The sequence below is a fragment of the Ochotona princeps genome, chromosome 13 (assembly GCF_030435755.1).
Source record: "Ochotona princeps isolate mOchPri1 chromosome 13, mOchPri1.hap1, whole genome shotgun sequence".
In the NCBI taxonomy this organism is placed as follows: Eukaryota; Metazoa; Chordata; class Mammalia; order Lagomorpha; family Ochotonidae; genus Ochotona; species Ochotona princeps.
In genome coordinates this window covers 48,234,152-48,255,945 of record NC_080844.1, presented here as the reverse complement: position 1 = coordinate 48,255,945, position 21,794 = coordinate 48,234,152, and the positions used below count along the sequence as shown (strand labels likewise).

The 21,794-nt window shown below is 44.0% G+C and overlaps 1 protein-coding gene and 1 non-coding gene across 3 annotated transcripts; both read left to right on the top strand.

Annotated features, from left to right (window-relative positions):
• Positions 1–2,718: 2,718 nt before the first annotated feature.
• On the top strand, positions 2,719–21,529 carry PCGF6 (polycomb group ring finger 6). 2 transcript variants are annotated; one of them, XM_004579887.3, is made up of 10 exons: positions 2,724–3,350; positions 3,959–4,058; positions 4,155–4,251; positions 5,744–5,799; positions 5,898–5,957; positions 8,498–8,606; positions 10,824–10,851; positions 13,203–13,301; positions 16,151–16,237; positions 20,502–21,529. In XM_004579887.3, exons 1-10 carry the CDS (start codon positions 2,988–2,990, stop codon positions 20,556–20,558), a joined length of 1,056 nt encoding a protein of 351 aa, XP_004579944.1. In that variant the 5' UTR covers positions 2,724–2,987; the 3' UTR covers positions 20,559–21,529. The 2 variants fall into 2 exon arrangements, with proteins under 2 accessions (XP_058527920.1, XP_004579944.1); XM_058671937.1 differs by lacking the exon at positions 16,151–16,237 and having other exon boundaries at positions 2,719–3,350.
• On the top strand, positions 7,402–7,536 carry LOC118759487 (small nucleolar RNA SNORA70). The gene has a single exon (XR_004996216.2). It is a non-coding gene; the product is annotated as a small nucleolar RNA SNORA70 (small nucleolar RNA).
• Positions 21,530–21,794: the final 265 nt, after the last annotated feature.

The window sequence follows — 21,794 nt, the reverse complement described above, 5'->3', positions numbered from 1 at the left end:
AATAACATTTTGCTACTATGCCAAGTTTCTTTTTATACAATTGCAACAATGCAATGTGTGTGTGGGGTATCTAAACATTTCTGTTATGTTATACAGTTTTTTGTTTTTTTAAAGGAAATAGTAGTTTTTTGTTTTGTTTGTTTGTTTTTTTTTTTTTAGATTTTATTTTTATTACAAAGTCAGATATACAGAGAGAGGAGGAGAGACAGAGAGGAAGATCTTCCGTCCAATGATTCACTCCCCAAGTGAGCTGCAACGGGCCGATGCGTGCCGATCCAAAGCCAGGAACCTGGAACCTCTTCCAGGTCTCCCACGCAGGTGCAGGGTCCCAAAGCTTTGGGCCATCCTCGACTGCTTTCCCAGGCCACAAGCAGGGAGCTGGATGGGAAGTGGAGCTGTCTGGATTAGAACCGGCGCCCATATGGGATCCCAGGGCATTCAGGGCGAGGACTTTAGCCGCTAGGCCATGCCGCCGGGCCCATAACCGTCATTTTTAAGATTTATTTTATTTTGGATCCAGCGGCATGGCCTAGCAACTAAAGTCCTTGACTTGGATGCGCTAGGATCCCATATGGGCGCCGGTTCTTACCCCGGCAGCTCCACTTCCCATCCAGCTCCCTGCTTGTGGATGGGAAAGCAGTGGAGGATGGCCCAATGCTTTGGGGTCCTGCATCCGTGTAGGAGACCTGGAGGAAGTTCCTGGCTCCTGGCTCCTGGCTCCGGATCAACACAGCACCGGCCGTTGTGCTCCCTTGGAGAGTGAATCATTGGACGGAAGCTCTCCTCCTCTCTATATATCTGACTTTGCAATAAAAATAAATAAATCTTTTAAAAAAAGAAAAAATTTATGGCAAGGACTTTATATTTTATTTATATATTTATAAAGACTTACTTATTATTTACTTGTCTTACTACTTACTTTTCTGTAAGGTGGAGAGACAGAGAAATATTCCATCCAATGGTTCACTCTTCAAATGGCCACAAGATCCCCAGGTTGGCCAGGCTAAATCTAGGAGCCTGGAAGTGCAACCCGGTTTTCCACATTGGTGGCTGAGCCCAAGGACTTCGGCCATCTTCTGTGTTTTCCCAGGTGCATTCCCAGGGAGCTGGATCAGAAGTGGAGCAGCTCAGACTGGATCTGGCTCTCTGCTATGACGGGCATGTGTTGCCAGGTGTCAGCTTAACACACTGCATTCTAATGCCAGTCCTCTATTTATATTCATCTCCACTTAAGGCTGTGGGAGCTGGCTTGGCAAGCTTGAAACCTGTGGGGCAGCCCCACAGACTGGAAGCCCCTGGACCAGTGCTGAGGCTGCAGGTCCAACAGGGGAAGGACTCCTGCCTCAGGGAGATCTTTGTTGCTTTCAAGGCTTTTCAACAAATTGAGTCATATCCACCCAGATTATCAAGGATGATCTTTGCTGAATGTTAACTGATCATCTACAAAATACCTTAACAGCAACACCTAGGCAAGGGCTCAGACAGCCAGGGGTGGGGCCTTACGATGCTCAGAGATTAAATTTCCTCTTGAGTCTCTTCCCTACTTCAGCTTTTTGTGTCTAGGTCTAGCTTTTCCTATCTCTCTGTTTCCAACCACACTCCGCCAATACCACCAGCCACTTCTCATCCCCATTCCTTCCAGGATTAACACCCCTCAGCCTAGAGGAATGTTACTTCTTTCTACCCGTTCTAGAGTCTTGCAGACTTCAGTATCTCAATGCTGGACCAGACTATGGGACCACAGAGGGAGGGCTGAGCTCTGGTCCAGGAGCAGTGGGTACACCCGATCTGGTATGATTTTCTTGGAGCAAGCATGATGACTCACCTAGAAAGTAAGTGAACCATTTCTAAGTTAGCATTAATTCAACTCTCTAAGAACACATTGGTCTCTCACATGTGACTTTGCCCCAGCATTTTTCTGTTAAGGAGCCTTTGGGGGCTGGTGTGGTGGCATATCGGTTCGACAGTTCATGTCCAGCCATTCCACTTCTGACCCAGCTTCCTGCTGAGGGCCTGGGAGAAGCAGTGGAAGACAGTTCAACTGTTTGGGCCTCTGCTGCCTGTGTGGACGACCTGGATGAAGCTCCTGCTTCCTGGGTCTGGTTTGGCCATAAGGGGAGTAAACCAAGAGATGGAAGATACCCCCACCGTCCCGCCTCTCTGTCTCTGGCCTTTAAGTATGTCTAAAGACATCTATACGAAAAAAGATGCTCTGGTCTTTTGAACCTGGGTTGTAGACATTATGACATTAATTGGCATCATATTAGTTGCCAAGGATAACATAAGCCAAGTCCAGACTTATCCTTAATAACATTACATGGTGGAATGTGTGTGGATGTGCTTCAATACCATGAAGCTCCCTTAAATAAATGAGCTGAATGTAATTCGCTTTTCAGTGATGGCGTATCACAGGTAGTGTTTGAACAGCAATTAGCTTTCCATCCTATGGCAATACAGTTTTGATCCCTTGAAATACATTTACCTATTTCAAATAACTTCATACTTCCTAATAGAAATAAGCTTTGGGACAGGGAGGCCGACATCCTGTATCAGAGTACCTATATAGGACTCCTAGCTCCTATGCCAGCTGTCTGGGAGAGCAGCTCGAGCAGTTGGGTCCCTGCCATTCAAGTGGGAGACCCAGATTGAGTTTCGGCTTTCGCGGGCATGGGGGGAGAGAACCAGCAATGTGGGACTGTTTGCCTCCTTTAGAAGGAAGGAAGCAAGGGAGGGAGAAAGGAAAGAAGGGAAAAAGATTATTGCGCCCTGCGTGATAAGCCTGTCAAACCTCTCAGAGGGAAAACGGAGTGAAAGTCGTGGAAGCGACTGTCCTCAAGTACCGCCCAGACACCTGCCCTAGGTGAACCACATTTCCCAGCAGCCCCTCTGGGCCCACACGCCTGCGCACTGGCCACGGAGGGAGGCCGGTGGAGCTCCCGCGCTCTACCGTCGCCTGGTCTCGCCTGACCCGGGTCTGCACCGGGGCCATGGAGGAGGTCGCGTTAGCCGCGGCGGGCCGCGCGGGCGCTGCCCAGGCCGAGGGAGCCGCGGCCACGCCGCCGCCGCCTCCCGGCTCCCCACCAGTCCTCACCCCGGAGCCGCCAGCCGAGGAGGAGGGCCCGGCGCCGGTGCCCGAGGCGGGGGCTCCCGGCTGCTCGGGCTCCCGGCCGCTCGCGCTAGACCTGGAACGCAGCCTGGGTCGCCTGACGGGCCGCTTCGAGGACGACGACGAGGAACTGGAGGAGGACGAGGAGCTGGAGGAGGACGAAGAAGAGGAGGAGGAGGAAGAGTTGAGCCACTTCTCGCTGAGACTGGAGGGGGGCCGGGCGGACTCGGAGGACGAGGAGGAGGTCGGTGATGGTGGTGGTGGGGTGTCCCCGGGTCGCTGCCCCCGCGCGCTCGCTCTCAGAGCCTCGCCCTCCCGCTCGGGCGCTTGGTTCCGGCCTCCGGCGCCCCGGAGTGTTGCATGGGCTCCCCACGAGCCCCTCGGATGCTGGGTGCTCGAGTCTTTCTGCCAAGTCCAGTGGCTCGGGGGGCACCGTGCCCTGCCCTCCGGGAGTGTGCAGCAGAGCCGGGCAGCCTCAATTGATAGAAGGGGATGAAAGGGATGATGAGCCCTTAGCCATCTATTCGGTTTGTTTGGAAAAGTGCTTATCTGTTGCATCTTAGTAGCTATCGCCTTGTCCATCAACTTGTCCAATATACCTGGTGAGTCCGGGTTAATTAAATTCTGCTTGGACCCCAGGGTCTGGAGAGTTTGCCTATTTGCATTCGTGAAGTTGGATACCCATTACTGGCAATGTGCAGAATATCCAAAGGGAAACATTTGGCTTCTGTTGCGTTATTGTATCTTTCAGCATTGCCACATTTTCTTGCTAAGTTATATACATTGTTTATAAGGAAATTTTGAGACTTTGAGAAGATCTGTCTTTGAAACCCGTTCCCGTTGTATTTGCAGCGCCTGATTAATCTCTCCGAGCTGACCCCCTACATCCTCTGTTCCATTTGCAAGGGTTACTTAATAGATGCAACTACGATTACAGAGTGTCTTCATACCTGTAAGCATACGGTTCACATTTCTGAATAATTGTTTCAGTTTTTGAAATGTTTTTTAAATATCCTAATTTCCAATTTTTTTTTCTGTTTTGTAACAGTTTGTAAAAGCTGTATTGTAAGACACTTTTACTATAGCAATAGATGTCCAAAATGCAACATAGTGGTGCATCAAACACAACCTCTTTATAACATAAGGTAAGAGGAATATATGAGGTACTCATGGTTTTAAGTATACTTTTCTGGAAAGCTTGATTTGTATGGGAATTGATTCTTGATTTCTCTAGAAATTATAAGACTGGGAATTACATATGCCTCTGAGAAATATGTGTAGAGCATTTATGTATTCTGGGCACTGTGCTTTCTGCTAGGGAATGTAACCATGGGTAGCAGTTCCCAAGCACTTGGGCCGTCTTCTGCTGACCTCCTAGGCCCATTAGCAGGAAGCTGTGTAGGAAGCAGAGTAGCTGGGACAGCTGACACTCTGATACAGGATGATGGCATCGCAAGCTTAACCTACTTTGTCATGTCACCAGCCACATCTGCTGGGAGCTTTTTTTTTCTTTCTAGGGGGGTGTAAGGGTGGATAGAGAGAGGATTCCAACCTGAAGGACCCTGATTGGTTTAATTGGAAAGGAAGCTTTACAGAGAGGAGAGACAAAGATCTTCATCCACTGGTTTACCTCCTAACTTACCACAGTGGAAAGAACTAAGCAAATCCAAAGCCAGGATCCAGGAGCTTCTTTGGGTCTCCCATGCAGGTGCAGGGTTCCAGCATCCTTGTGGCATCATCCTCTGCTGCTTTCCCAGGCACAGGCAGGGAGCTGGATGGAAAGTGGAGCAACCAAGACGTGGAATGCTGGTGCTTGCAAGGGAAGGATTAGACAATTGGGCCATCATGCTGGGCCTTGTTGGGAACTTTTTATTTATTTATTTACTTTTTAATTGTTTTTTTTTTAAGGGTTTGTTTATTCTTATTGGAAAGTCAGATATACAGAGAGGAGGAGAGACAGGAAGATCTTCCTTCCACTGATTCACTCCCCAAGTGGCCGCAATGGCTTTAGGCCGTCCTTGACTGCTTTCCCAGACCACAAACAGGGAGCTGGATGGGAAGCAGAGCTGCCGGAATTAGAATCGGTGCCCATATGGGATCCTGGTGCGTGCAAGGCGAGAACTTTAGCCACTAGGCTACCTTGCTGGGCTCAGTAAAGACCCTTCTTATTAAAACAAACAAACAAAACTCTGTCTTAGAACCTTTTGTTTGTTTTCTTTAGAGTTAGTACCTGGATAACTGTATCCTTTAGGCAAGTCTCCTTGTCCTGGGTGGCTGCGGCCCACTAACCAGCTTTTCAGTTTATGCTAAGCTTCCAAGGAGAATGCGAAAGGTGGTTGACTTTGGGTCCCTGATGCGAAAGGTACTTGACTTTGGGTCCTTGAGGAAGCACCGTTGGGTTTATACTACAGAGCTTGACAGAGGGTAAGGAAGATACAAATCAGGGCTCTGCCCTGAGGCTCACATTCCCTGTGGAGGGAGTTGGGCTGGTACAGAAGGAATAATTGAGGACCGATTCAAGAAGCAGCTGGCTTCTGAACAAGAAGGTGTTGGTCGCAGGCGGGAGCACAGTCAACTCTGTACTGCAGTGCGTTCTTGCCGAATTCTGAGGTGTTCTCCATCCTTTGCTTTCATTAGGTTGGACCGACAGTTACAAGACATAGTATACAAATTAGTGATCAATCTAGAGGAAAGTAAGTTTCTTTTATTACATAGTTGTGAATCCCAGAGTCTCTGGCTCTGCTAGTTACATTTTAAGTGTAATGTAGTCTGTGTTTTATCATTTTTTTAGGAGAAAAAAAGCAAATGCATGATTTCTATAAAGAAAGAGGTCTTGAAGTACCTAAACCTGGTAAGTTTGGGTGTATACTATGGTGTGTTTATAACGAATATTAATGAAATCTCTGCTGTTTGAGATTCTTTGGGGATGACTAGTTACTATATGACCAGAATTTGATTTTAAAGATAATGTGTTGGTGTAATACGTTTTGTTTATAGGAATTATAAAATATTTAGTCTCTGGAGCTAACTTTTCTAACTTTTGTTCCTGGCTCCGCCACTTCATCTGGTGTGTGACTTTATTAAATTCCGTTAGTGTTTCAGTTTTATCTATAAAATGGTGATAATACTGGCAATTCATTAAAAAAAAAACATGTATTGAAGCACACAAACATTCAAAACAGTACATGCCTGGCACATTGTCACTGTTCAACATCAGTGTTTTTGTGATATTGGTAATGTAACAGCATAGGTGTTTCATACTCAGAGTTGGGTTTAAATCCTGGTTCATCCACACATATTACCTGGTTTACCCTAGGCAAATTGCCTGATTTCACTAAACTTGTTTACTTTTCTTTCCCTTTAAGATTTATTTGTTTATTTGAAAGGCCAAATGACTGAGAGATACTCCATTCACTGGTTCACTGCACAAATGACTACAGAGGCTGGGGCTAATCCACGCCTAAACCAGGACTTTGGGATTCCACCTGGGTCTCCCACTTGGATGGCAGAGGCCGTAGTACTTGGGCCATCCTCTTATTTTCTCGGGCGTATCAGTGTAGGGAACTGAATCAGAAGCAGAGCAGCCAGGACTCGAACCAGCACTTTCATATGGGATGCTGATGTTGCAGGCAGCACCACAATACTGGCCCCTTTTAGTTTCTTTTCCTTTTTTTCTTTTAAAGGCAGATTAAAGATTAACAATCTGGAGAGGCAGATTTATGAAGTGGAGACACAGAAAGATCTTCTGTCCGCTGGTTTCACTCTTCCAAAGGGCCGCAAAAGGCAGAGCTGAGCTGGTCTGAAGCCAGGAGCTTCTTTTGGGTCTCTCATGTGGGTACAGGGTCCCAAAACCTTGGGCCATCTTCCACTGCTTTCCCAGGCCACAAGCTGGGAGTTGGATTGAAAGTGGAGCAGCTGGGACATGAACTGGTGCTTGCAGGATGGTGTATTAGCTAATTGAGCCATCACACCATGCCCAGTTTGTTTTACACTTGAAAGATGGGTGATGGAGATATGGGGCCAGGAGAGTGTTATAGTAGGTAAAGCAACTACCTGTGATGCTGGCATTCCATATGGATGTCAGATCTGATCCAGCTCCCTGTTACTGGGAAAAGCAGTAGAAGATGGTCTTCATGTCTGGGGGCTCTGCTACCCACCCGGCTGACCAGTGAAACTCTTGGTTCCTGGCATCAGCTTGTCTGAGTATTTGTGGCTCTGTCCATGTAACGAGTGGACCGGCAGATAGAAAAGCTCTCTGTCTCTCTATGAAATACAGACTCTTTCCCAAAAAAAATCTGCAGCTAATTAAGCTGACCAGCTCTCTTGCTTCATGGTCGCCTGGTGTGCAATGGCTGCAGACAGCAGCCTCCTTGGTAGTGTATGCAACCTGTTGCTTGTATGGGTTGCTCTAAGGGACCTTGGAGACAGTCCTTACAGTGGCCATTCCTGCCTCTGACCTGGTGCTGTTCCTCATCTAGTCTGCAGACAGGCATGCGGGGTGCTTTTGGAAAGCTCCAAGGCATAGTAGCCATGGTTCACATAGGCTAAATCATGAATGTTTGTGTGCATCAAGCTGCAGAACAAAGAACATGGTTGAGGTCCTATGCGGGGCCAAGTTCAAGTTCCCTGGTCGCCAGAAGATTCATATCTGAAAGAAATGAACTTTGCTAAGTTCAATGCAGGTGAATTTGAAGACATGGTGACTAAGAAGTAGCTCATCCCTGCTGGCTGATAGATGAGATACATCCCCAACCATGCTCTCTTGGGCAAGGGGTGAGCCCTGGACTCATGAGGGCCTAGGCTGTGCCACGCCCCTTAATCTAATCAGTAATAAGGCCTGATTGCTGTTTGAGGCAAGGGGAACTTGAGTAAATAAAAGAGGGACATCCACTAGTTCACTTCCCAAATGCCTGCAATAGTTGGGGCTGGGCCAGGCCAAAGCCACGAGCCAGGGTTATGGCTGTCCCAAGTGGTAGCTTAGCTGCCACAACTTCAAAGTCTATTAATTGGGAGGGGTGGTGGTGGTGGTGGAAGAGCAGCACTAGTCCCTATAGCATATGATTATAATAAAAATTAATTGAGTGGGTACTTGTAAACTGCCAAGTGTGAACCACATGGTCGTGCTTGTAAATCGGCCAAGCTTGTAAATCTGTCGTGCTGGGAATCGGCCAAGCTCTCTCTGGTCCTGGATAACCTGTTGCAACGTGACCCCCAGGCTGGGCACCGATTGCATTAGCTTTGATAGATAAGCTGGAGCTACTAAAGGAAGGTTGGTTGAATGCTTTGTGATCTTTTACATAGCTGATGACTACCTGTGTAATTGTTTTAAAATATCTCAATTTATGAAATTTTAGTGCTACATTAGTTTTCTTTTTCTTATTTCTCAAATAGCTGTTCCACAGTCAGTGCCTTCAAGCAAAGGAAGATCTAAGAAAGTCCTAGAATCTGTGTTTCGTATTCCACCTGAACTTGATACGTCTTTATTATTGGAGTTTATTGGGTAAGTATCCTAAAAATCTACCTTAAATAAGTGTTTAGGTCCCAGCAGTTAAAAATCATCTTGAATGCAGGTGAGTCAATTTTCCAAACAGCCCTTTAAGATTAATTATAAAGCAATCTGGGACTGGCACCATGGTGTGCTAGTATCTGCTTGCAGTGCTGGAATCCCGTATGGGTGGCGGTTGTTGAGTCCCAGATGGTCCACTTCTGATCTAACTCCCTGCTGTTGGCCTGAGAAAGCAGTGGAGGAAGTGCCGCATGCTTGGGGCCCTGTACCCATGTGGGAGACCTGGATTAAGCTCCTGGCTTCAGACTAGCCCAACTCTAGCTGTTTTGTCCATTTGGGGTGTGAGCCAGCAGATGAAAGATCACTCTGTGTCTCTGCTGTGTAAATTCGCCTTCCGAATAAAAGTAAGTAAATCTTTAAAAAATAAATGTATAAAGAGTGAAAAGCTGGCATCCTTGTTATCTGGCTTAGAAAATAAACCATTGCGGACCTGGCGGCGTGTCCTAGTGGCTAAAGTCCTCGCCTTGAACGCCCTGGGATCCCATATGGGCACCGGTTCTAATCCCGGCAGCTCTACTTCCCATCCAGCTCCCTGCTTGTGGCCTGGGAAAGCAGGAGAGGACGGCCCAAAGCTTTGGGACCCTGCACCTGCGTGGGAGACCCGGAAGAGGTTCCTGTTCCTGGCTTCGGATCGGCGCACACCGTCCATTGCGGCTCACTTGGGGAGTGAATCATCAGACGGAAGATCTTCCTCTATCTCTCCTCCTCTCTGTATATCTGACTTTGTAATAAAATAAATAAATCTTTAAAAAAAAAAAAAGATAAGAAACCATTGCTAATAGAACGACGATGCCAGTTTTTCACTCTTTATACATTTTCCCCAGTCTTAGTTAGTGAGCCAGTTTTTCATCTTATGGTTCATGCATAAGAAAATTGGTCTAGCTCATAAGAGTACCAAGAGGCAAGCTAGAATCATTGGTGTAAGTTACAGGGAGAAACATGATTGATCAGGTGCAAAAGTGATTATAGATATAGTGGTCTGACTTGTCAGTTACCCCTCAGGTGGGGGCGGCATTCAGTGGGTTAAGCCGTTGTCAATGCCCACGACTCCTGTCAGAGTGCTCCTGTCAGAGTCCTTGCCTCTTCTGATCCAGTTTTCTGCTAATGTCTCATGAAAGGCAGTAGATGATGCCTGAAACACTTGGGCCCTTGTCACCCATGTGGGAAATCATATGGAGTTCCTGGCTCCTGGATTCAACCTGACCCTGTCCTGTCTATTGTTAGGGAGTGAATCAGCAGATGGAAGGTTGATTTTCCAGCCCACTCTATGTCATTCTGTCTTTGAGGTAGTTATAAATAAGCAAAAAACATTCTAAACAAAGATTCAAGCAGAAGATAAATGCCCATGCATTCTGTACTATAATCATTTGTGTTTATATATATGTACTTGTGTTTCATATATTGATGTAATCTGTGTTATATATTTATAACATAATTTATATGTATGCACTTACCATATACATTATGTTGTATCCTCAAAATGGTGCAGTTCTGATTTTGGCTTTTTGTTGAAACCCCCCCTCCCTTTTTTTTTTTTTTTTTTTTAATTTATTTACTTATTATTTGAAAGGCAGAATTACAGGGAAAAGAGAGCTTTATCTTCCAGGATCCTCTTTCAGGTCCCTCAATGTGCCCAAGGCTTTCCCAGACTTTTAGCTTTGGGAAGTTAAATGCCAAATGTGAGGAAAACCTAAATTTTTAAGAATGTATTTTTTCCTGAAAACTGGTTGTACAAGATAGTGACTTCAGTTAGCAGCAATGTATATTTTTAAAATTGCATCAAAAAAAGCAAATATTACATTAGTTGATCTAGTCATTGGTTTGTGTGTGCATATGAAAGCATGTACAATATTAGCATGTATAATTTTGTTAACTGCAACTCAAAAGAGGTGGGTAAAATGAATTCTGATGTTTTTTTATCAAAACAAGGAAGACTGCATCTGAAATTAAGCATAGAAAGTAAAATATTCAATAAAGCAGTTTTCATATCAGTAGGTAGCAGAAATTATTTTCTGAGCACATGCTTTTATTTCATTAAAGTTTTAAAACAAATTAGTGGCTGTTTCTCAAATAGTTATGTTGATGTTTATTGCTTAATGATCAAGCATAGTTTACAGTATTGTACTGATTAATTTTGTTTTCACTTTTCAGTGCTAATGAAGGCACGGGACATTTTAAGGTATTCTTTTTTCATTTATTTCACAAGAGGACTCTAGCACATAGTTTGAGTCAGATTAGCAGTTAACAGCATGTTTCTTTCATTAAAATAAAAATAGAAATCAAAGTTACTGATATCTCTCTTTTTTTAAAGATTTATTTATTTTTATTAGAAAGTCAGATACACAGGAGGAAAGACAGGAAGATCTTCCATCCAATGATTCACTCCCCAAGTGAGCACAACGGCCGGTGCTGAGCCAATCCGAAGCCAGGAACCAGGAGCCTCTTCCGGGTCTCCCACGTGGGTGCAGGGTCCCAAGGCTTTGGGCCGTCCTCGACTGCTTTCTCAGGCCACAAGCAGGGAGCTGGATGGGAAGTGGGGCAGCCAGGCACAAAATAACATGCACATTGGGTGGAGGAGTATGCAAGGCGAGGATTTAGTCAATGCGCCATAGCACCAGGCCCTCTAATCCAGATTTCTACTGGTGTTCCTGGAAAAGCAGCGGAAGATTGCCCAAATACTTGAGCCCCTACCTGCTGTCCACATGAGAGATCTGGATGAAGCTCCTGCCTTCTGTGGCTATTTGGAGAGTCAATCAGCGGATGCATGTCTGTCACTCAGCCTTCAAAATAAATCAAATGAGTTAACAAAGAAATGTGAATATAGATGCCATTTGTTTTAGGAAGTATTTAACCGAGCTACAAGGAAGAAAGCTGAGTGCATAACATGTGTGTGCGTAATCTGCTTGATAGTGCTAGAAAATTTCTCAAGTTTCCTAAAAGATAACTCTTTTATTTCTCAGTATCATGGACTCCCCTGTGTATATCACTGTACATGTGTAAGTGTATACCGATCTCATTCATATTCTCCACTTTGTGTTCTCTCAAATTGTTTTGAAGCAGATCAAGTTTATTATTTATCAATAAATATATGACTTTTAAAATTAATGACTTGATTAAAATATCCATGTACTATTTACTTTTTCTGGGTTGTCCTATGAAAATTTGTATGTTTGTTTGTTTTAAAGGCAGAGTGATAGGGATGGAGGGAAAGAGAGGGCAAGAGATGATCTTTATATACTAGTTCATTCCAAAGATTGCAGTGACTTGGACTGGGTCAGGCTGTAGCCACGAGCCAGGAACTCCACATCTGGGTCTCCCATGTGGGTCCCAGGGACACAAACGCCTGGGCCATCTTGTGCTGCTTTCCCAGGCAGCTTCAGTCCAGTGAGATAGATTAGAAGCAGAATAGCTGGGACTTGAACCAATTTAGAAAGAATGTTAGCTTTGTAAGCAGTGGCAGGTTAACCTGTTATGCTACAGTGCCAATATCGTTTGCATCTTTTGCATGTTTTTTAGTTCACTCTTCTGCATCATTGTCCTCTTTTGTAGAGTTTTTCTTGAAGAAACTAGGTTTTAGACATTTGAACTTTTTTAAAAAGAGAGATATACATACATATATATGTGTGTGTGTGTGTGTGTAATTGGTAAGGGAGGTGTACAGAGAGAAGGATCTTGCATCCACTGTTTCACCCCCCAAATGGCCACAACAGCTAGAGCTGAGTCGATCCAAAGCCAGGAGACAGGAGGTTCTTCTGCATCTTCCAAGTGGGTGCAAGTTCCCAAGGCTTTGGGTTGTTCTTTGTTGCTTTCCCAGGCCACAAGCAAGGAGCTAGATGGGAAATGGAGCAACTGGACATGGACCAGTGCCCATATGGGATCCCTGCAGGTGCAAGGCGGGAACCATAGCCACTAGGATATCGTGCCAGGTCCCTGTCTGTACTTAAAAAGGAAAAAAAAAAAAAAGAATTATTTGTGTTTTTGGAACAGTAGGACAGACAGTGTGGGAGGTCTTCCCTCTGTTGGTCACTCTACAGATGTCCAAGTGACTAGGGCTTGGCCTGGCCAAATGCAGGAGATTCTCCCAGGTCTCCTATGTGGGTACTTGGACCATTTTCTGGTGCTTTTCCCAGGTGATTAGCAGAGAGCTGGATCAGAAGTGGAACAGCTGGAGCATGTATTGGTGTCCATATAGGATGCCGACTTCATAAGTTGTGAGTTTGCCTGCTATTGTGCAACTCTGACCTTGAGACATTTTATCTTATACTGTCTTCAAATTTATATTCTATATTTAAAATGAATGGATAAATTTTACTCTGAATTTTATTTTTGATAAGATACTAAAAACCGACTGATAAACCTTTCTGTTGTTCATGTATTTTTCAGAGAGAAAGCTAAGAATAATTCTTGTCTTCTTTGATGTGTAATTTAACTCAGATGTTTCAATAATTTTTTTTTCCAGAGTCCACTGAATCACTGTGACTTTCAGTTAACTTTATGGCTGAAAATGGTTTTATGTATTTGTTTTTGTAGCCATTGGAAAAGAAGTTTGTGCGAGTTTCTGGAGAAGCAACTATAGGGCATGTTGAAAAATTTCTAAGAAGAAAAATGGGTCTTGATCCTGCTTGCCAGGTACAGTACATGTGTGTAAAAGGCAAAGCTATGATTTACTCCTATAAAGTGACTGAAGAAGCAATATTCTCTAGAATTTCATGCCACCGGTTTTTGTTTTGTGATGTTTGTAGATGTTGTGAATACTAATTGAACAGTGATACATGATGACTTCCACTCCCAACTCTAATTAATTTATTGTCCATTTCTTACTGCTATTGATGATGGTGTTAGATCTCATTAAAAGCTAAGGATATGAGAAAAGTTCAAGAGCTCCTAGAGCCTCAGTTCCAGCTCTTGCGTATCAGGAATTTAAACAAAACAACTTTTTGTTTTTTTGTTTTTGTTTTAAACTTTCCGTATTTATCTTCAGTGGCCGTCCTTGCATTGGTCAGTTGCTAAGATACAGTAGTCAATCTGAAGATGCCAGTCCTTACCTTGCATGCGCCAGGATCCCATATGGGCACTGGTTCTAATCCTGGCAGCCCTACTTCCCATTCAGCTCCCTTCTTGTGACCTGGGAAAGCAGTAGAGGATGCCCCAAAGCCTTGGTACCCTGCACCCACATGGGAGACCTGGAAGAAGCTCCTGTTTGCTGGCTTCAGATTGGTTCAGCTTCAGCCATTAGGACCACCTGGGGAGTGAATCAGTGGATGGAAAATCTTTGTTTCTGTATCTCCTTCTCTTTGTACATCTGCTTTCCCAGTGAATATAAATAAATCTTTAAAAAGAAAAACAACAATTATGTATTAAACCCATGGATACATGGCTTCTCAAACTGAGCCTTACATAGCCTAGCTGTTTCTCATGGGAGCTGGTTACTAGAAATGGCTAGCCTGATCATCCTATAGCCAAGGGATATAGAAGGTTTGACTTCTGAAACTTTAGGATCCCTGTGTGGGAGACTTGGAAGAAATTTCTGTTTCCTATCTTCGGATTGGTTCAGCTCCAGCTATTGCAGTCACTTGGGTAGTGAACCAGCAGACAGAAAATCTTTCTGTGTATCCTTCTCTTTGTAAAGCTAACTTTCCAAAGTCAGATATATATATATAGAGGAGGAGAGACAGAGAAATAATATCTTCCGTCTGATGATTCACTCCTCAAGTGACCGCAATGGCTGGTGCTGTGCCAATCCGAAGCCAGGAGCCAGGAACTTCTTCCAGGTCTCCCAGGCAGGTACAGGGTCCCAAGGCTTTGGCCGGTCCATAACTGTTTTTCCACACCACAAGCAGGGAGCTGGATGGGAAGTGGGGGCCGCTGGGATTAGAACCAGTGCTATGTGGGATCCCAGCACATGCAAGGCGAGAACTTTAGCCACTAGGCTACTGTGCCAGGCCCCAGTTTTAATTTTTACTAGTCTGCATGTTGTCCAGTAAATCTCTTCTGAGTTGATTTTATTGAGGAGAAAATGTGCTTTTTTATGCCTCATGTTATAGCAGGTTTTTAGTATTTTGAGTTAAATTTTTTTTTTTTTATTACAAAGTCAGATATACAGAGAGGAGGAGAGGCAGAGAAGAAGATCTTCCTTCCGATGATTCACTCCCCAAGTGAGCCGCAATGGGCCAATGTGCGCAGATCCAAAGCCGGGAACCAGGAACCTCTTCCAGGTCTCCCACGCGGGTGCAGGGTCCCAAATCCTTGGGCCCTCCTCGACTGCTTTCCCACGCCACAAGCAGGGAGCTGGATGGGAAGCGGAGCTGCCGGGATTAGAACCGGCGCCCATATGGGATCCTGGGGTGTTCAAGGCGAGGACTTTAGCCGCTAGGCCACGCCGCCAGGCCCCTGAATTAAATTTTTTTAACTTTCAATTTACTCTGTCAGCTGTTATCTTTCTAAATATTCCTTTCTTGCTCAGTCATAAAACTGGTGACATTCAAGAATTACTGTTTTGGGCCCAGTGTGATGGCCTAGTGGCTAAAGTCCTTGTCTTGAAAGCACCGGGATCCCATATGGGCGCCAGTTCTAATCCCAGTTGCTCTACTTCCCATCCAGCTCCCTGCCTGTACTCGGGAAAACAGTCAAGGATGGCCCAAAGTCTCGGGACCAGCTTTCACCAGTGCAGACAACAGGAACCAGTGATGAAAGCTCATGGCATTGGATTCCTGCGACTCCCATGGCCGACCTGCACTGAGTGCCCAGCTCCCAGCAATAAGCCTTTGACCCCTCACAGAATATAGGAGCAGGACACTCTAGTCACAGGCAGAGCCAGGACTTAAATTAAGGCTTTCTGCCCAGTACAGTATGTGCGCATCCTAAGTGGAAGTATCTTGTCCACTAGGCCAAGCATCCACCCCAAGATTGCTTTTTTATTCATTTTATTGTGGGTTTATTTATTTTTATTTGAAAGGCAGATTTACAGAGAGAAGGAGAAACAGATAAAGGTCTTCCATCCATTGGTTCACTCCCTGAATGACCACCATGGCCAGAGCTGAGCCCATCCAAAGGCAGGAACCAGGAGCATCTTCTATGTCTCCCATGCAGATGCAGGGGCTGAAAAGCTGAGCCTTCCTCCACAGCTTTCCTCGTCCATAAGCAGGGAGCTGGATGGGAAGTGGAATGGCTGGTACATGAACCAGTGCCCATTTGGGATGTTAGTACTACAAAGTAGGAGATTAACCTGTTGAGCCACTGCACCTGCCTCTTGTTACAGATTTTTTCCCCCCCAGAAATTCAAGGAAATCATTTTGAATATAGTTGTATCGTGCCATTGTCTGCCCTATTCTCCTATGATAAAATTCTAAAACCTTTCTGAAAGTGAAAGCAAAATCCAGTTTGGAATAATTAGGTTGTTTTTGATTTTTTTCCCCTTCATTTCTTCAGGTGATATTTTGAAACAGCGAGCCATGTCATGTTCTCTTATTTGCCTACAGGTAGATATCATCTGTGGTGACCACCTATTGGAACGGTATCAGACTCTAAGGGAAATCCGACGTGCAATAGGCGATGCAGCAATGCAGGTAGCCCCAGAGTTTATCACAGTTTTACCTAGCACATAGTGAAAAAACAAAGTTTTGTAAAATTTTTCATAAATGTTTCAAGGTTTTTGAAAAATATCTGTGCTGTAAATTAGTAATTATAGGTGGTGTTTACTGTGCTGGTGTTACTGTGTGGGCATTGTTCTTAACAGTTTGTTTGGATTAGCTCATTTGGTTTTAGAAGTATTCTGTTGTGTAGGTATTCCTTCTTTCTCCTTTATTTTTTTTTTGTTAGACTTTTAATTTTTATTCTTTAATTGGAAAGGCACATATTCAGATGGAAGGAGAAACAGAAAGATCTTCTCTGCTGGTTTACTCCTCAAGTGGTTACAGTGGTTAGAGTTGAGCCAATCCAGAACCAGGAGCCAGGAGCTTCCTCTGAATTTCTTACATGTGTGTAGGGTCCCGAGGCTTTGGGCCATCCTCGACTGCTTTCCCAGGCCACAAGCAGGGAGCTGGATGGGAAGTGGAGCTACTGGGATTAGAACCGGCACTCATATGGGATCCCGGCGCATTTAAGGCAAGGACTTTAGCCACTAGGCTATCGCTCCAGGCTTTCATCCTCCTTTTTAAAGATAAGCAGACAGAGATACAGGCAGGACGTGGAATCTCTTACATAGAATTAGTAGGGGACCAGAGATTAGTCCCCACAGGCAGTTTGATTCCAGAGGCCTTGTTCTTTTTCCTTCATCCTGTACTGCAGTAGATGTTTGAAGAATACAGGGCCAGTACAGTAGAAAATTGTTTCAGACAGACATACAAAGTAGGGATCCAGGATTGTCTTCTGGTTCTCCCTCATATCAGCAGGGTCCCCATGCCTTGGGCCCTGCTCCCCACTTCCCAATAGGGAGGCAAATCAAAAATGAAAGCATCCGGAGTTAGACTGGTACCCATGTGGCAGAGGCTTACCGTGCTCTGCCCCTACGCTCACATGAACTTTTTTTTTTTTTAAACTGTATTTGAAAGGTGGAGAGAGACAGACACAAAGGCAGACTGGACAATCATCCATCTACTGGTCTAGTCTACAAATACCCCTAACAGTCATGGGAAGAAACTAGGAGCCCAGAACTTAGTAGCAGAGACTGCTATTCAGACTTTCCAGGGTGTTCTCAGGATGCTGGAGTTAGAATGTTTGCTTTATTAAAAGAAAAAAAAAAAAAGAAGTAGACCTGGGATGTATGTCCATATACCCTGATTTAGGATATAGACATCCCAAATGATCCCTTTTTTTTTTTTTTTTTGAAAATAAAAAGGTTTTTTTGAAATTTTTTTACAGAAAGGAAGAGAGAGATGGGGAGAGGTCTTTATTCACGGGCTCACTCTCCAAATTATTGCAGTGGCTGGAGTTGGGCCAGGAGCTTCTTCCAACTATGTCACGGGTCCAAGGCTCAAACTAGTTTCCACTGCTTTTCTAGGCCATAGGCAGGGAATTGGACTAGAAGTGGAGCAGCTGGTAGATAAGCCCATATGGGATGCTGTTACCACAGTGAAGCTGCTGTGCTGGTCCCCGAGTGATGTCTTAGTTCTTGTGCCAGATTGTTCGCCCTAGCATGTGAGCTTTAGGGCAATAAAATGTTTGATATATTATGTATTCATGTATGTTTAAAATATATAACAGATTTTTAGGCATATGAAGTATAAGTAGACATCCAAATAAAATGATTTATACATTCAATGAAATAATTTTGAGATTTTGAAACAGCTTGTAAGCTATACATTATATCTTTGCATATTAATATATTATTTTGAAAAATGCTTTTCATTTCCAAAACGTTAAATATATGCAAAGAATATGAAAATGTAATTTATAAGGAATGTGAGAATGTTAATGGGGTCTTTATTTGTGTTATATGGATTTATTTGCTTTCATCAAGCTAATTTAGAGCAGATCTGATTTTACATGGGCTGACTGTAATATGGGGTTTTAGGTATTTTACATTCATTCAGGTTTAGAATTTAAATTCATTTAGATGGACGTCTGCTTTCAGTTTAACCTCTGATCTTTAAAATTCCTGTTGAATAAATCTCTTTCATTCTTGATGTTTTGCTGGGTCTTGTGGGCAACTGAATTTTGCAACTCTTTTTAGAATTCTGGTGTATTTTTTAAGCTGGGGTTGCCAAGAAAAGAAGCCAGATTGCAGTGAGTGGAGTAGTGAATGAGAAATGAGGAGGTGGAGCAGTGAAGAGCTTAGCAGGGAAGAAACGGCAGGCAGTGACAGCAGGGCAGGCTTGGCAGGCAGGGCGTGAGAGCATTGCCCTGCGTAGTCCAGCACAGTCCATGGCACATCTCCCTCCAGTTGTCCTTTTTCTGTAGCTTTCCAGGCCACAGAAAGAGATGCTGCCTCCTCAGGGAAGTCTTGGCAAGAGCCCAAGGAACTAGAACCTAAGATCAATTGAGGAGCCAGAAACCCACAAAAAGCAGATCAAAAAACTTGGAAACACAGCACCTGGAGTAAGTCCCCAGACAGTCTTTAAGGAAGACAGAAAATATATGAGGGGACTTCAGAAAGTTTATGAAAATTTAAGCTTATTTTTCTGCAAAAGAGTTTTGAAATCCAGGCATAGTTTTTTCATAATACTCTTTTTCCATGAAGCTGTCTTATATTATAAGCTTTTATTAAATGGTAAGAGCTTCAGTGTTACATCATTTATAATAATATGAAGAGCTGCATTTATTTATGAATATTTCATTTCTTCTTCAAATATTTTTTTTTTTTTTAAAGATTTTATTATTATTGGAAAGCCGGATATACAGAGAGGAGGAGAGACAGGGAGGAAGATCTTCTGTCCGATGTTTCACTCCCCAAGTGAGCCGCAACGGGCCGGTGCGCACCGATCCGAAGCCGGGAACCAGGAACCTCTTCCAGGTCTCCCACGCGGGTGCAGGGTCCCAAAGCATTGGGCCGTCCTCAACTGCTCTCCCAGGCCACAAGCAGGGAGCTGGATGGGCAGTGGAGCTGCCGGGATTAGAACCGGCGCCTATATGGGATCCCGGGGCATTCAAGGCGAGGACTTTAGCCGCTAGGCCACGCCGCCAGGCCCTCTTCTTCAAATATTGATTTGTTTAAGATTTACTTTTTAAATTTTTATTGGAAAGTTTGTTACACAGAGAGGAGGAGAGACAGAGAGGAAGATCTTCCATCCGTTGATTTACTCCCCAAGGGGCCACAATGGCCGGAGCCGAGCCAATCTCAAGCCAGGATCCCGGAGCCTCCTCTGGGTCTTCGACACAGGTGCAGGGTACCAAGGCTTTGGGCCGTCCTTGTCTGCCTTCCCAGGCCACAAGCAGGGAGCTGGACGGGAGGTGGGGCTACCGGGATTAGAACCAGTGCCCATATGGGATCCTGGTGCATGCAAGGTGAGGACTTTAGCCACTAGGCTACCATGCTGGGCCCTATTTATTTTTTTATTTGAAAGGCAAAGCAGTAAAGGGAGAAGAGAGACTACAGATATTCTAGTCAGCAGGTCACTCCCCAAATGGCCACACTGGCTGGTGCTTGGAACTTAGAACTTGATCTGGGGTTCCCACATGAGTGACAGAAGCTGCCAAGCTCTTGTGCCATCTTCTACCCCTTTCCCAGGTGCATTGGAAGAAATCTGGATCCAAAGCGGAGCTGCCAGGGTTGAAATCGACAATCTGGTGTGGGATGCCAGTGTCAAGAGCGGCTGCTTACCTCTGTTACACAAAGCTGGCCCTTGAATGTTTTGTTTCAGAGGTGCCCGATGCTTAAAAAGCCTGAAGGGAAATGTGGAGAAGGAGAGATGTATCTTGTTTAGTTGCTTTGGAAGAATTCCTCAGTCATAAATAACCCCAGCTAACTGTGGGCACATGATAGCTTCAGCTTTGGCTGTGAGAATCAAAAACATGCATTGACAAGGAGTGGTGTGTATTGGGGCACAGTGAGCAGGTATATTAATCCTGGACCTTATTTTATTCTATTTTTGTTGAAGTCAGAGAAATTCATGTTAGTATTTGATTATAAAAAGTAATTTTGGCTTGGCAGCGTGGCCTAGTGGCTAAGGTCCTTGCCTTGATCCCATATGGCCGCTGGTTCTAATCCCGGCAGCTCCACTTCCTCTCTATTTCTCCTCCTCTCAGTATATCAGACTTTGTAATAAAAATAAAATAAATCTAAAAAAAAAAAAAAAAGCATACCATTTAAAAAAAAAAAAGTAATTTAACTTTGACTTGGTCATGTATATAAGGTTTTCAAAAAGCTGTTTTGTCTTTTTCCCCCTTTTTCAGGATGGTCTGCTTGTCCTTCATTATGGTCTTGTGCTTTCTCCTCTGAAAATAACTTGAAGATTCTAGACGTTATAGAGAGAGAGGCAAAGTTAACATTGTTCCGCAGGACTGCGTCTCACCAAAGATTCCATGAAATATGTAATTGCCACCACTGTGTGCTGTTCAAGATAGAATTCACCTACTGTATTCAACCCCCGCAGTCCGGACATTTGTAAGCACAGATGGGATGATGGAATGTACCTATTTCTTAGAAGCATCCAGAGCTCAGGGGAAAATTTCAAAACATTGAATTTTCAGATTCCTTTTGATCTCAAGTCTTTGACTACTGTTCTCTTCTTTGTTCAGCCCAGATCTCTTCTAAGCTGGTGGTTGGAATTCTGCTCGCTGGTAGGGCACCAGCTGGGCAGTCATCCTTTTGGAAAAGAAGTGAGTTTTCAGGCAGAAGATTCAAAGAGTTGTTGTTAAAATACAGGGTATAAGAGACTAAAACTGTTGTCTGGTTTTAAATGTTGCTGTTATGTTTTGAATGTGTACCTTTTTTTATATATATACCAGGAACACTACTAAAGACATGTTCCTCAGGTCTCAAATGGATGATTTGTTCTGATATCAGGTGGAAAAACTGGAATGTTAATTTGATGAGCATTCATTTTCTTTGAGTTATAGTTTATTGACACTTCATAATGGCACTCTGAATATAATACAGTATTTTAGGTGAATTTGAGATTACAGAATACTTATTTCTTCAGTAAGTCGATTTAATGTTCATTTACCCATCTTTTTGCCACTGAGGTGAAGAATATAGATATACGAGAGCTCAGTTTCATGCCAAGACTTCAGTTTTATACATGTTGCTTAAAACTGGCTTTCTAAAACAAATATTTTGTAGACCCTGTTTCACAGAAAAATTTCCAAAACTCTGCAGGAGGCATGATGAAATTGGACAAGGGTTGGCAGTTATTTTATAAGGAGTTTGTGAATTGTGTATAAATCTCTTCTAACATTTAATAAAAATGTATTTTAACCTACTTTGAAATATTGATGTTCACCATGAATTTTTAGCAGATAACCAAAACCCTTTAAGAGACAAGGTATCCAAATCAAAGTTTCACTGCCACTAAGTAGGTACTTAGTCAACTTCTTTGCCTTCGCAAAATGTGCTAGGCGCTGCCATGGGATAGCAGCTGTACAAATCATCACCTCTTTTTGAAAGACAGATTTAATGGCCAATGCCAAAGCTAATCCAGGCTTGCCTATTGCAGGTCCTTGAAGCATGAACCAGCAGGTGGTGCT

Excerpts from the sequence above, each read along its gene's own strand:
- PCGF6 (XM_004579887.3), top strand. The coding sequence starts at position 2,988 with ATGGAGGAGGTCGCGTTAGCCGCGGCGGGCCGCGCGGGCGCTGCCCAG. Across the intron at positions 5,958-8,497 it reads TCTTGAAGTACCTAAACCTG|CTGTTCCACAGTCAGTGCCT; the intron begins GTAAGTTTGGGT and ends TTTCTCAAATAG. Across the intron at positions 13,302-16,150 it reads GTCTTGATCCTGCTTGCCAG|GTAGATATCATCTGTGGTGA; the intron begins GTACAGTACATG and ends ATTTGCCTACAG.